The 15236-nt window shown below is 37.9% G+C and overlaps 1 protein-coding gene across 6 annotated transcripts in view; it reads left to right on the top strand.

Moving 5' to 3' along the window:
- The window catches only part of LOC126741535 (syntaxin-binding protein 5), a 66072-nt gene that overhangs the window by 12967 nt on the left and 37869 nt on the right, over positions 1–15236 (top strand). For all 6 annotated transcript variants that reach the window (XM_050447992.1, XM_050447989.1, XM_050447993.1 and 3 more), the window contains exons 2-11: positions 7233–7430; positions 7491–7625; positions 7675–7738; positions 7798–8002; positions 8058–8133; positions 8186–8340; positions 12058–12364; positions 12422–12659; positions 12721–12852; positions 12914–13053. In XM_050447992.1, the coding sequence (XP_050303949.1) occupies positions 7273–7430; positions 7491–7625; positions 7675–7738; positions 7798–8002; positions 8058–8133; positions 8186–8340; positions 12058–12364; positions 12422–12659; positions 12721–12852; positions 12914–13053 (1610 nt within the window). In that variant the 5' untranslated portion in view covers positions 7233–7272. The remainder of the gene's footprint in view (positions 1–7232; positions 7431–7490; positions 7626–7674; positions 7739–7797; positions 8003–8057; positions 8134–8185; positions 8341–12057; positions 12365–12421; positions 12660–12720; positions 12853–12913; positions 13054–15236) is intronic.

Here is a 15236-nt window from a genome sequence, read left to right as displayed (position 1 = left end):
TCAATAAAAATAAACACAATAGTCAATAACAGTAAATTAATTAAATACAAAATGAAAGTGCAATTCATTTACTAAAGAAAAAAAACTAACATCTTCTCTATTTTAAGACATAAAAAGAGCCAGTGTGTGTGTGATACCCAAAAAGTTATCCTAGAAAAAAATCCTCCACTGCGTACAAGGCTTTTTCCAGAAACTATGCCTTCAAAGCATTATGAAATCGAGGAAAAGAAGTAATTGATTTAATTTCCAAAGGCAAATGATTATGCATCTTTTTGGCTCTGTATAGAATAGAGCTTTTTACTAACTCGGACCGAGGGGTTTGCAGATCAAGATCATGCACTGCGTTGCGAAGTGAATAATTATAAGACGGCCTACAGCAAATAGATACCAATATGAATAAAGTGGGAAGAGTAAGTATCTTGTATTTTTTAAAGATTTCTTGACAGTGAGCTCTGCTATTAAGTCCAAGCAGATACCGAACTGATCTCTTTTGGAGTTTAAAGATGCGCTCAAATTGAGTCACACCGCATGTGCCCCAGAATGGAACCTGTTCTTGATGTTTGAAAACTTAATTCCCTGGAAACTGATCTTAAGGCAAAACATGCTGAACTTAATTTTTTATATAAGGCATCAATATGCAAGTCCCATTTTGGGGAGTAGTCAACATTAAGTCCCAGGAACTTCACAAATTCTACAACGTCTAAACTGGTGTTGTTAAGTACAAAGGGTTGAATAGTAGTTTTATATGATAAGACTTTAGCTTTTGAGACATTTAGGCACAGAAGATTAGAATCGCACCACAATTTAATGGTAATTATGTCATTAGAAATAGTAGCATGTAGTGCCCTAGCATCCGGATTGCTCCATGTAAAGCTAGTATCGTCAGCAAAAAGACAGATTTTGCCACTCATGTTAAGATTGGCCATGTCATTTATAAATTTTGCTGCAAATAGTTTCAGCCTCATTGATGTTATTATAACAAATCAATCATCAATCATAAAAAAATCAGGTTCAGTAAGTATTCGCCAGACATTTCAGACCATAATATGGTATATACTGTTTTGGATTTTGCCAAGGGACGTGATACTGTTAAATACATCCAGTATAGAAGTTATAATAATATAAATCGGGATCAGTTTAACTTAGACGCAGAACAGCTACCATGGGATAATATATATTATACACAAGATATAGATAAAAAGATTGACATATTTAATAGGAATATATTATTTTTAATAAATAAACATGCTCCGCTATTATCCAAAAAGGTAAAAGAAAAACCGTTTACGCCGTGGATTACAAATAATATTAAATTTCTTATGAAAGAAAGAGATAAGGCTCATCGTAGATATTTGAAACAAAAAACTGAAGCACACCTCCAGTACTATAGGCAATTAAGGAATTTCACTAAGCATGCTGTTGCGAGGGAAAAAATCACCTATTTCAACACAAAGTCACAAAAGCATGGAAGAGAATTTTGGAATGCTGCAAGAAAATTTAACCTTGGCTGTAAGAGGAATTCTGGCTTACCAGACAAGTTTTTAAATGCAACTGCTCTTAGGAACTATTTTTCAGGTTTAAATACTACAGCTGATACAACTTCAAATGAAAAACTTAATTTTTATAAAGCTAATAGGTATTTTAACACAAGGTCTTACCTAAATTTTACACAATTGGATGAGCCAACATTAATTAAAATCATTAAAACAATACACTGTAACGCAATAGGTGAAGACTCCATAGGCTTAAAAGATCTAGAAATGTGCCTACCATATCTTGCAAAACCATTATTAAATATTTTAAATAGCTGCTTATTACAAAACTTTCATCCTACAATTTGGAAAAAAGCTATTTTGAAACCTCTAGATCAAAGGTGGCTGATCCAAAAGGGTTTAAAGACCTCAGACCCATTAGTATACTGCCTCTGGTTTCTAAATTTTAGAAAGGTTTGTGCACCAACAAATATGCAGCTTTATCGATTTTTACAATATCATCCCGGACTGCCAATCGGGTTTTAGAAAGAACTTTAGCACTACCACGAGTCTAGTACACCTTCTTAATAACTGTAGGATAAATGAGGAAAAAAAGGAAATAACATGTCTTGGATTATTGGATTTTAGTAGAGCTTTCGATACTTTAAACCACGAAATGTTATTAGCAAAGCTTTATTATTTTGGTTTTTCGAATAACGCAATTGATTTCTTTAAGTCATATCTTAATAATAGAGTGAATTGCGTAGTAATCAACAAGGCTTCTACAACTGAAAAATCAAGTTATTATCCTGTATCTACCGGTGTTCCCCAGGGTTCTATTTTGGGGCCGTTGCTTTTTTCATTGTATGTTGCAGATATGAAATCCTGCATAAAGTACTCAATGTTACAACAATATGCTGACGATTCCCAGCTGTATACTTCATTTTCACGTGAAACTCTACCTATAATAGAAGAACAATTTAATAAAGATTTAGAAAATATAGATAACTTTTCCTGCGACCATAATTTGAAATTAAATTCGTCTAAATCATGTATAATTTTTCTGGGTGGTGGAAAGAACGCCCTTAATGCAGCAACAACTTTAAATGCAAAAATTCGTAATGAGCAGCTACCAGTAGTACGAGAGGTCAAAAACTTAGGAGTATACATTGATAGCGGTATTTCATTTCAAACACATATAAAGAATAAGCTCAAAATTGCATACATGCGCTTAAGAAAACTTTACGGCTTAAAAAATCATTTACCTCCTAAAACTAAATATTTTTTATGTAACACGCTTGTTTTATCCTTATTTGATTATTGTGATGTGGTATATTCGGATTCATTGACTGAAGACTCCGCTTACTCAATACAAAAACTTCAGAATTGTTGTATGCGTTTTTCCTACAAAATTCCATTTAGAAGTCACATTTCTCCTTATTTAAACAATAACTTAATTCTAAATATGAAAAATCGTAGAAAATATCACATGTATTCCTTTGTGTATAAAGTTATAAAAACTAGGGAGCCATTATATTTAGCTAACAATTTTACAAATTTTCTTCATGAGCATAACACTAGATTTATAAATTTATTTAGAATACCACAACATAGAACAGCAAATTTTCAAAAATCTTTTGTTTTTGTCGCCTCTCAACTTTGGAATAGACTTCCGGCTAATTGCAAAAGTTTTCCGTTTACTGCATTTAAAAAATATATTCGTAATAAACTGCTTGATTCTCAAAAAAAACAATACTTAATCTACAATAAAAATTAAAAGAGCTGAGCCGCTCGATCTTCTATTGCTGCCTACTTATTATTGTTATAAATATTAATTAATTTACCTTTCCTGCATATCCAGAACCCCCGCCTGCTTCGCCTTACTTAAATACTTAAATATGATACTCAACGCATACATGTCTCGATTAATTAAGAAAATCTTTTTTTTTTTTACTTTTTACTTTTAAGGTTTTTGAAGGGCTATGCCACACAGGTTCTATCTTATAATGAACCTGTGTAAACGGTTCTCTATAATCGAGGCATGGTCCTATTTATCATGTATTTGGTAGGTTGTACAACATATGTATATTATTATGCTACAATTTTGTATATGATTATTTATTTACCTTCATGATAAATAAATTTGTTTTGAATTTAAATTTATAAAAATCAGAAACAAAATAGGGCCCAGGACTGAACCTTGAGGTACCCCACATTCTATTGGTTTGCAAGAAGACTTCGTCGTATCAATCTTTACAAGCTGATTTCTGTAACTGATATACGATTTAAACCACTCAAGGGACGTTCCTCTGAACCCATAGTGATTCAATTTGTCAATTAAGATGTTATGGTTTACACAATCAAAAGCCTTGGAGAAATCACAAAAAATTGTTGCTGTTGAATGATTATTATTTATACTGGTGTAAACACTATTAAAGAGAGAAAATTTGTGCACTTAAGAATCCAAATTGGTGAGGAGTAAGAATTTTATATTTAAACAGAAACGATAAGAGCCTTTTTTTAACCAATCGTTCAATGATCTTTGATAAAGTGGGAAGGAGTGCGATTGGGCGATAGTTTGAAGCTTGTTGTTTATCTCCTCCCTTATGCAAAGGAATAATTATTGCAGTCTTAAGGCAGGTAGGAAAGACTCCATTTTGGAATGACTTGTTAATTAAGTTTGTTAGATGGATTAAGGTGCAATTTGGCAGATTGGAAAACATTTTGAGAGTGAGCCCATCTGTACCAGATGATTTGTTTTTTTTTTCATTAATTGTAGTTTGAAGCTCTGTTGATACAATGGGAGTAAAAAAGAAGCTGTGTAAATTTTCATTTGGGAGATATGAACGAGGATCGTGAGATGGTGTTATGGTAGCCATTAGATTTTTAGCTACATTAACAAAGTAGGGATTAAGGTCCTCAGGTGAAGTAGGGATAGTGCTAGATGAAGAAGTCTTATTTCTTAATTAATTTACAATAGACCATGTTTCTTTGGCAACATTACTTGATTCGATCATCCTTTTATTATAATAAATATCTTTTGCAGCTTTTATAGTCTTATGGTACATTTTTCTATAAAGCTTGACATAGTTATGAAAAAATACGCTGTCTGTAAATTTTTTCAGGTGTGATAATGAGCGCATGTTTTTTGCAGAAACACGTAAGCCTTTAGTGGTCCATGGCTTATGATGTTTAACTTTGATAGGTCTAAGAGGAAACGATTTATCTGCAATACTTGATAAAGACTTTATAAAACTAGAAAATTCACTATCTATATCGTCAGAAAGGAAATCCCAATCAGCCGTTTGGCATAAGTTCTTGAATTGTAAGAAATTATTTTTGCCAAAAACACGGCCTAATTTACGTAACGTGTTTTTGCCTTTAGAATTTATGGAAAATTTAGTTAGTGCAGCTTCATGATCAGAGAATCCGGAATTAAAAACCGTACAAGCTACGAGTTCAGGAGCAAAAGATGACACGACATAGTCGATGGTACTAGAACTATTTCTAGTTATTCTGGTAGGAAAGTTTAACTTTCCTTATTATTCCATATTAACTTTCAAAGTTAATATGCATTACTATACCCAATGACGAAAATAGAGTGAAGAGATTCTTGAGCAGCACACACACTGGACAAATCAATATTATGGTCGCCACACAAAATTAATTTACCTTTTAAGGGCAAGGATTCTAGCAAGCTTAGTATAGTTTTTGAAGGAAAGTCTGTAAGTCAGCGTCAGGTGTTCTATATACACAAATAATATAGAGGTCGTATGTATTATGGTAAACTATGGAAAATTCAAATACTTTTTCTGATAAAAAGTTATCAAACTTAGTTGTCGGTGAAAAATCGTTGTTTATAGACATAATCATAGTGCCCCCATGAGATAAATTAGTTCTATTAAATCTTGCTATTGTAGTGTAATTCTGAACAAAAACAGGTTCATCAATGTTTAGCCAGTGTTCGGTTATAGCAACTATTTCTGGAAAATTTAGCTCTTCTAATAAAAGAAATACTTCATTAGTTTTGTGTCTTAAGGACTGAATGTTAAGAAGAAATACGCTAATCTTGCTATCATCCGATTTATCAGAGGGTGCTTGACATCTGGTCGCGTCACGTTATTTAAAAATTTTTGTTCCTAGATGAGGAACCACTGGAAAAATAATTAGATTGACTTTCTCGTATTTTTTGAAGCCTTAAAATTTTTTCTGAAGAAAAGAAGGATCTAAAATCGGAGAGGTCTTTTTCCACTTCGGCTGCACCAATTCCATAGACGTCGTGGAAACGGATATACAAGCGTCGGAGGGAATCTATGTTAGTAGGTAGGCCCTCCGAAGCTAGCATTAGCTTGACACTGGTCTTGGTGTGGCCTTCGAGACAGACGTTGGTAGGCTGGTCATAGAGGTATGCCAAGTAGAGCCTAAGAGTTTTTAAGATGGTGGGGTCTCTCAGTTTAGCCAACAGGTACCGTCCATTTTCCGCATCAGATTTTTGGGATAGTCGCACTACTGGAGGAGTCATCGGGTCCATATTATGCAGTCCATCATCATCGTTGGCCTTCTCCATAAGTTTGAAGCTGACATTTTCTTGCCCAAATAACTTAGATGTAGCTATCGCATCTTTATCTGAAACAATTTGAAGCATATTGAGCTGATTTGAGACAGGTTTGGGAGTTAAGGTTTTATTAGCTGCCGGTGGAGAATTTAACGGTGGTAATGGACCATAAAAAGATCCTTGTTTTGGACACCTATTTTAAAGCTGGAGTTCACACTGTCTTCATTTTGCGTGAAGGGAAAACATCGAATAAAAGCATTAGTCTGGATCTTATCTTTAACGTAGTGAGCGAGCCGGTTTACTGTAGTCAGGAGAAATATTATAGGCTAAAAGTTAAGATTCGCCTACCGCAAAGTGTGAATCTGCCTTTTTTTAGTTTGTAGGTACAAAGTTAGAAGAATTTTCAAAAGTGCAATTAGATATTCCCCATAATATTTTCCACCGGTGCGGTGTGTTGATGGTTGCGTGTCGTCGTACATATTGCCGCCAAATCTTGAATTGTTTGAAAATTCTATTAGAACTTTGCCTGTTTAAATTACGATAATAGAGATAATATATATATCATATTCAACGACTTCTTATAACCTAAAACATAATTTAAAAATCCCTTAAACTTAACGATGATCAATGATGACATTGACCCAGTGGCACCAAAAAACAGGTTAATATTACTGCCTTAATATAATACGCGTTTCAGCATAAAACCACTTTTGTTGACCCAAACTTTCGCCTAAATCCTTCCGCTCCTTAGGTAAGCCCCATTTCTCTTCAGCCGGACTTTGTAAAGGGTATTATCGTGTATCGGTATCAAAAGAAGGGACACAACACACGCCCCCCGTCCTCCAAAAAAAGGGTCCTTCTCTCTTCCGTCGTTTCGAGACGCCCTTTTGAACCTTTCGAGTGGTTTGCGGCTCACCTCTCCGCAAATTCGCCACTTAACTATTCATGAGACACGTCGACTCATATTTTATAGACTCTCCCTCCCGCCGTCCCCTTGCGGTCCGGGTTTGATCTTAACGATGACGGCAATCGTTTTCTTTACTCGATGGGCTTGTAAACAGCCGCGGTAAACATATTATATGAATTTGACGAGATAAGGCTTTGAGGAAAAAAAGTGATATTAGATCAACCCTATATGCAGTTCATCTTGGAACGTTTGCCATTATAATTTAAAATTTATCAATTTCCTTAACGAATATCGATAGTTTGGGTCAGCCGGGGGTGGATGTACATGTGCGCCACGACATGGATGGTCCACCAGGATCGGCGGCCGTACTGCACCTCCAGTTCCTAGTCAATGACGGATCTTTGATCTCGTGTACGGCCGACGACACTCTGCACTTGTGGAGTTTCAAACAGAAACTGCCCCAAATCGTGCAGAGCTTAAAGTTTCAAAAAGAAAAGTAAGCTGTGATGTGAAGTTAATTTTATTCAAAATTTTCTTATTAATTCATTGCTTTTAGGATTACTTGTATGCATTTACCGTTGCAGTCCAAGTGGTTGTACGTAGGAACGGAGAAGGGAAACGTCCATGTTGTGCAAATTGAGAGTTTCTCCCTCTCCGGGTATATAATTAATTGGAATAAAACGATTGAACTGTAAGTGAAGCTTTAGTGAATATAATTTTTTTTTCATGAAGACTTTTAGGACCAGGAAGACTCATCCCGGGGCGATAGTTCACTTGAGTGATAATCCTTTAGATCCTAGTAAGGTAAGCCTCCCTTAATCACCTCAAGGGTAAATACGGCATAATATAAAACCTCATTTCAGTTACTAATAGGTTATGAGAGTGGCCAAATAGTTTTATGGGACCTGAGAAATAAATGTTCGGACATGAGGTGGCAATCGGCCGAACTAAGGTCGATCGCGTGGCACTACGAGGGTAAGCAGTTTATGTGCTCGCACACAGATGGCACCTTGACCACCTGGAACATCAGGAACAGTCAGAAGTTCGTTCATATTTCACAACCACATGGTAAGTATTTCGATCTCGCTTTAACTAACTCCGGTTGGATTTCGTCATTTTGTAGCCAAATTGAACAAGGACGGCAAACCCGAGCAATGTAAATCAATAAACAAAGTCGAGTGGAAAACTAGTAAGACGGGGTATGTAGTATCTCCTTTTAAGTATATATTTATTCGTTTATCGTTGCTTTAGGGAGGCATTTGTGATATTTTCCGGCGGGATGCCCTACGACCAAGCATGTAGAACGCCCAGTATTACCGTTGTACATAACAAAACCACCACGGTCTTAGAAATGGAGCATAACGTTGTCGATTTTATTACTGTTTGTGAATCACCTTATGTAAGCGGTAAGTACAATAGAGAAATGAGACGCCATCATGCGGAAGCCATCTCACGAGTAGTCCAAACACGTTTTGGACCACGAACTTAATAAATATACCTGGATTGCCAATTCAATGAAAAGTAAATGATCACTACTAGGGGGCCGCCATTCTTCGTGATTGTGTCCTTTCGATGTTGGTCACTCTGACAAATTTTAGTTGTGCCAATGTAGATTGTAGATTGAGAAGGGAGTCGTGTCGGCTGATCCGCCGCTCAGCACTGCTACCTGTGAGATATTTTGTGCATAACTCTACTTGTCTTAGTTTGTCTCAAAAAGTCTTAGACTTCTGCCGTACAAAGCTATATTTTTGGGAGGTAGTTGTCCCACTTCTTGAGGTGTTGGTTGTACCCCTTCCAGGTACTTGAGCCTCTTGCAGAGTTGGGTCAGGCATTCACAGAGCAGATGTTCTGCTGTTTCTGTGGCATTGCTGCAGAATCTACATTGGTCGTACTCTGTTATACCTATTGCCTTTAGGTGATATTTCACTGAGCAATGACCGGTTAGGAGTCCGACTGCTGTTCTGATGTCTGATCTGTTCATGTCTAGGAGCTGTTCAGCTCTTTTTCTAGAAGTGGTTATAAACTTTTTTGCCTGTCTTAGTCCTGGTGCTCTTCTCCAGTGCGACAGCAATTGTTCCTTTTCCCACCTGTTTAGGTCTTCGGTGATGTGGGTCTTCATTAAACCACAGTATGGCTCTGGACCATAGTATGGTGTTTGAGCCCCTTTTTTGCAAGGCGATCGGCTTCTTCATTCCCCTCTATACCCCGGTGGCCAGGTAGCCACATTAGTGTTACTTGATTCTTTGTTGTAAGGCGCTTTAGGGTTTGTTTGCACTCCCAGACTAGCTTTGAATCACATTTAAAAGCTTTCAGGGCCTTTAGAGCAGCTTGGCTGTCTGATAGTATAAATATGTGTTTTCTTTGGAGGCCTTGGTTGATGCACTCTTCTGCGCATATGTCTATGGCAAGCACTTCAGCTTGAAAGATGTTAGGGTATTTGCCCAGTGACTTTGAGATCTTAATATTAGGGCCTGACACGCCCAGTCCTGCTCCTTCTGTTAGTTTGGAACCGTCTGTGTACCATAGCGATGTATTGTCGGCTTTTGGTACTTCTTTTTTCTCCCATGATTGGCGATCATCTATGATCACTTCGAATGGAATTTCTAGATCCAGCATGGCCGTTATGTGGTCACGTGGTTTGCTGGCATTTCCCAGTTTAATTTCTTCGAGGATGCGCAGGTGACCACTTAAATCCCCAGGCTTGAATTTGCCGGTTTGGAAAAGCCTGTAAGCACTGTTAATTGCTTCTTTTTTCACGCTTATGTGAAGTGGAGGCATGTTTAGCAGTGTCTCTAAGGCTGTGGTAGGACAAGTAGACATTGCACCGGTTATTCCTAGACATATCAGCCTTTGGACTTTGTTTAATTTGGTCTGTGCGGTTATTTGTTTGGACTTCGGCCACCATACCAGCGAATGTGATGATGGGCTTAATGACTGTTTGGTAGATCCAGTATACCATTTTCGGTTTTAGCCCCCATGTCTTGCCAACGAGTTTGCGGCATGTCCAGATTGCCACTATGGCTTTGGAAATGGTCTTGTCTAGATGATTGTTCCAAGTTAGTTTGTGGTCCAAGGTAACCCCCAGGTATTTCACCTCGTTAGAAAATGTTAGCTGAGTTCCGTTTAATATAGGTGCTCTGAGTTCTAGCTTCCTTTTTCTGGTAAACGGCACTAAAATTGTTTTTCTAGGATTTAAAGATAATCCTTCAGTTTCGCCCCAGTTTTGTATAGTATTTAGGGCGCTTTGCATTCGATTCGATATTACGCCCTCGTGCTTGCCCCTAACTATTACTACCAGGTCATCTGCGTAGCCTAGAACTGTGAATCCGGATCTACTTAATATGTTAAGAATTTTGTTTACTACTAATGTCCACAGTAGAGGTGACAGAACCCCTCCTTGGGGACATCCTTTTACTGTGGTTACTGTTGCTGTCGCTCCATTTATTTCTGCTGTGATGGAGCGGTGCTTGAGCATTGATCCTGTCCACTTTACGATGGGGGCCTCCACCCCCCAGTCTTGCAAGGCTTTTCTTATGGACAGGTGTGAGGTATTGTCGAATGCTCCCTCTATGTCAATGAATGCAGTAAGAGCAATTTCTTTGCAGTCGTTTGACTTTTCTATGTCTCTTACGAGGCAGTGCAGTGCACTTTTTTGTAGATTTGCCTGCTTGGTAGGCAAATTGTCTAGGGTGGAGCGGTGTTCTAGAAAGAGTTACGCTTCTTATGTATTGGTCGATTGCTTTCTTCATTGTTTTTAGAAGAAAGGAGGTTAGACTAATCGGGCGATATGATTTTGCTTCGTTTTCAGGACGACGCCCCGTTTTTGGTATGAATATTACATTAGCCTCTCTCCAAGCTAGTGGTACGTGTCCTAAAATGAGGCTGGCTTTAAAGATTTTTTGTAGGTGTACTTTTAGTATCTCATAGCCTCTTTGTAGCAGAGCTGGGAAAATTCCATCTTTGCCTGGAGATTTGTAGGGCTTAAAGCTTTCGATTGTCCATTTGATTCTGTTAGTTGTGAGGATTTTGCTTGCCAGCCTTTTACTTCTCCCGTTTGGGTTTTGGAGCCCTTCGTTTTGGAGGTTTGACTGGTTCTGGTTATCTTCAATAATCTGCGATCCCGGGAAGTGAGTCTGAAGAAGTACCTCTAGGCTTTCTTTTTGATCGTTACAGTATTCACCGCTTGGCTTTTTTAGTAGACCAATTCCGTTCGAATGATTTTTTGAAAGGATTTTTTGCAGACGTTGTGCCGGGGCTAATACATCTATTCCCTCGCAGAACTGCCTCCATGATTTCCTTTTTGATTTTCTAAGTTCTTTGTTGTACACGGTGAGGGCTGTTTTGTAGTGCGCCCAGTCTCCAGTAATTTTTGCTTTGTTAAACAGTTTCCTGACCTCTCGTTTCAAACGTCCGAGTTCTTCGTTCCACCAAGGCACGTCCCTTCGGATAGCCTTCTGTTTTACGGGACAGCTGTTCTCAAAGGAGTTACTGATTGCGTTGATTAGATTGTTAGATGAATCTTCTTAGTTGTGCCAATTGTAAGGAAACAAAACAATTAAAGTTTTTGAGAGGTTATGTTTACAAAAGTAGGAAGTTACATATAGGTAAGAGTTGCGAAAGATCTGTGATTTTTCTTGTACTTCTTTACGAATTTCGATAAAATTTATGCAAGTAATCCTCACCTAAAATGAGACAAAATTTCAATCAACTTGGAATAGATGCATGCACTTTGAAATATTTGTTTTATTATTCTGATAATCTTGCATCTTATAAATCTAAACTTAAACTTAAATCTTATAAATCCTATTACCTTGAAAATGGTGATCTTCATTTAAAATTTTGCTTGTATTTACTTAACCAATTCATTTAACTAGGCAATCCGCTATACTCACACGTCAAATGTTAGCGTCGTCAACTTCATTACAGTTATTCAATAAATTTTTTGTTGGCAACACTAAAAATGTTCGGAGTGACCAACATCAAAAGGACACAACCACTATAAACATGGCGGCCACCAGGCAGTGGTCATTTTTGTGTATCGTGGCCATATGCATTAGCAGTCCAGATATATGTATTAAGTTCGTGCCTTGGACGCATTGAAAAATTCGATTGGTTCCTTCTAGATATGCAAGAACCATTAGCGATAATCGCCCTGCTGCAAAACGACTTGGTGGTGATGGACCTGCAAACACCCGGTTATCCGTGCATAGAGAACCCTTATCCGATGGATATCCACGAGTCGCCAGTGACGTGCGTGACTTACTTGGCCGACTGTCCTGCGGATCTTATTCCTGCCTTTTATTCGGTTGGTAGGGCGGGGGGCGTGGCCTCGAAACGTCACCAGAACGCACTGAGCGACATGGATTGGCCGGTCAACGGTGGCACGTGGTCCGCGCAGGGCTGTAGCTACCCGGAAGTGATCTTGACCGGGTAAGCTGTACTCGATTACTCCAAGATAAGAATTTATTAATCTAAGACGGTTTCTAGTCACGCGGATGGCAGTATAAGGTTCTGGGACGCGAGCGCGGGCACTTTACAAGTACTCTACAAGCTGAAAACGTCCAAGGTGTTCGAGAAGCCGAAGAGTAGATCGACGGAAAGTGAGGAGGATCCGTTCGCCGTACATTTGATCTCCTTATGTCCGGAGTCGAGGAAGTTGTGCGTCGCGGGCGCTTCCAGTCACGTGATATTGTTTAGTTACAAGAAAGTGGAATGCTGTGATGAGGTTAGAAGCGCACCCTATAGTGCGTGTAACTAAACTGGTTTTGGTTGTAATGATGTTTTAGGTTATGGTGCTTGAAATCCCCATAGTGTATGAGATAATGGAGGACGAAATATCTCCGGATTGTCAATTTTCCGGACCGGGTAGTGCCGGCTCCGGCAACAAAATCGACATGCTAGATTTCGACAATAAAAAGGTATATAACGGTTTGTTACATATTGAATATAACCCAACCCAACAATTTCGTGAATTTTAAGGAAGGATCGGTGAAAGTTAAAAGCGGACCCCAGAAAAAACCTCCCGGTTTCCAAGCGCAACTTGTGTGTTTGACTCCGTGGAACAACGGCGAACCTCCCAGCCACATTACGTCCTTAACCATCAACAGCGCGTACGGATTGTAAGTAAAACTCGCATAATAAAACGTCCAGTCACAAAAAACAGAATGGCTTTTCTATTTTACTGCATGGTTACTTATTACTCTACATAATTAAACTTTCTTGTGCATTTTTTTGTGATATGACCTCGTATTACATAATAATACAGAGTTAAAACAGTCCACCCTAACAATCTTGAAAAATCAATTGGTCAGCCAAAAAGGGCGGAACACGTCAAATTTAATATTGAGAGGGACATTTATTGACACAATTGCGTTTCTCTGACATCATCCTCTCGACCCTCAGAGCCTCCATGTCAATTGTTTTAAATGGGAATAGGGGTCAAGTGATGTGGATAAAATAATAAACCTTATTTTAAACGAAAAACCTGTAATTTATTAAAGATTAAATGTGCTGTATTACGTAATACAAAATCTTGTTTACAAGCGTCCTAAAAACTGCAAATTCATTCAGCAGAGCCAAGGAGACTGATCTCCGCGCTTCCCAAATCAGGTAGCGTGTATGCAAAATTGAACGATAAATGGGTTCGCAGAGTAGCCACCTGGGCGCTGTTAGTCAAAAGTGTATCTCGCTCTGATTGGTCACTCTGCACGATGTTCTTATTTTCACTCGCGTCAATTAGACGTTTGCAAAAAGAGAATATTTGATAACCATCGTTTTGAATTCAATTCACTTTTAATGGGGATAAGGCGTTGTAACTTTGTAAAAAAAAAGATTTTTAACTCTTTTAACTTTAAAACTGCATAGGTCAGTATAATATAACTATGATGCGAATTGCACTTTCCTCAAAAAGATATTGTGAAGATATGTATATTGTGAAGATAAGTAATCGATCCTGATAGGAGTTTAAAATACTTTATCGATACTAGCCGAAAATCGTCATTCAATGAACCAGGAAATGCAAAATCATCGTTGTAACTTTTTTTTAATTGATAATGCAAAAAAATATATAAATATTAAAACCCAGAGAGGATACTGTTATTTTTTGTGAACCGTTTTGTGTTTAATATTGATTAATTGAATTATTTTCACATTGGTTTCAATTGATAACTATTTTTTCTAAAGAAGTTAGTCTTTAGTTTCCTTTTATTGCTAAATTTTGCGATGATGAATGGTTTTTGATTGTTTGAACTTGTTATGTAGGATGATCTTGAAATCTTATCAAGCCAATGTGATGATGAGGAATCATAAATAAATAACATAAATGAAAACTTATTTTAAACGAAATACAGTTATTGTTAAAAACGTCTGCGCACATTTCGGGCGTTACTAACTGACATTCGTTAACAATTCTATTTCGAAGATCGTCAGGCTTTGTGGCAAAGACTTTGGTTTTTAAATTTAAAAAAATCCAAAGGAATAAGATCGGGAAATCTAGCAGGCCATTCTACGGTACCTCTCCGGCCAATCCATCGTCCAGGAAATACATCGTTCAAAAAATTACGAAGATAAGCAAGCAACATAATTTGGTGATGCCCTATCTTGTTGAAACATCATTTTGGTCTAGTAGTTTAGTTCAGTTATCAGATTGATGGAATCCTGCAGAAGTTCCAAGTAATTTTCAGCATTAAGGTTTATATTAATAAAAAAAAGGTCTAACAATATGATCTCCCAGGATAACAGCCCATATATTAAGATTGAAGTCGCTGCGCATATGTGTTTCTTGCAATAAATGACGATTAGTGTCGCTCCAGTATACGAGTATTCATTCGACAAGCAGACATTGTTCAGCAAATTCCTGAAAACATCTTGTCGAACTTGCATTGTCTTATTTATTTAATGTAACACGACGTTTCGGTTGGTAAGTATCTCCAACCGTTATCAAGTGTAAACTGACAGCAAACTACTATTCTATAGGCTTATATACTAGATGTGTGCAGCGATGTGGAAAGGAAAGTCATCCGTGAAAAGAGTTGGGGGGAGGACACGCCTCTCTCTAGATCCTACACTGTCCTGAGAGTAGAGGCTTCCAGATGTTGGGTACATCGACGCTTGGCTGGCTGAAGATCCCCTGATTCTGTGAAATGAAAACTGCCTCCACGAACTTCCTCTTCCGCCAGTCCTGTTCCTTGTGCAGAATCTTGGCTTCTGACCAATGGATATTGTGTCCATTATGCCACGCGTGCTCTGCTATTCCAGATTTGGAAACCTCTCCTCTTTGGGTCCAGCTACGATGTTCCTTCGC

This window comes from Anthonomus grandis, chromosome 10 (genome assembly GCF_022605725.1).
Source record: "Anthonomus grandis grandis chromosome 10, icAntGran1.3, whole genome shotgun sequence".
Classification (NCBI taxonomy): domain Eukaryota; kingdom Metazoa; phylum Arthropoda; class Insecta; order Coleoptera; family Curculionidae; genus Anthonomus; species Anthonomus grandis.
The sequence above is the reverse complement of the archived record's forward strand: the minus strand, read 5'-3'. Positions and strand labels throughout refer to the sequence as shown.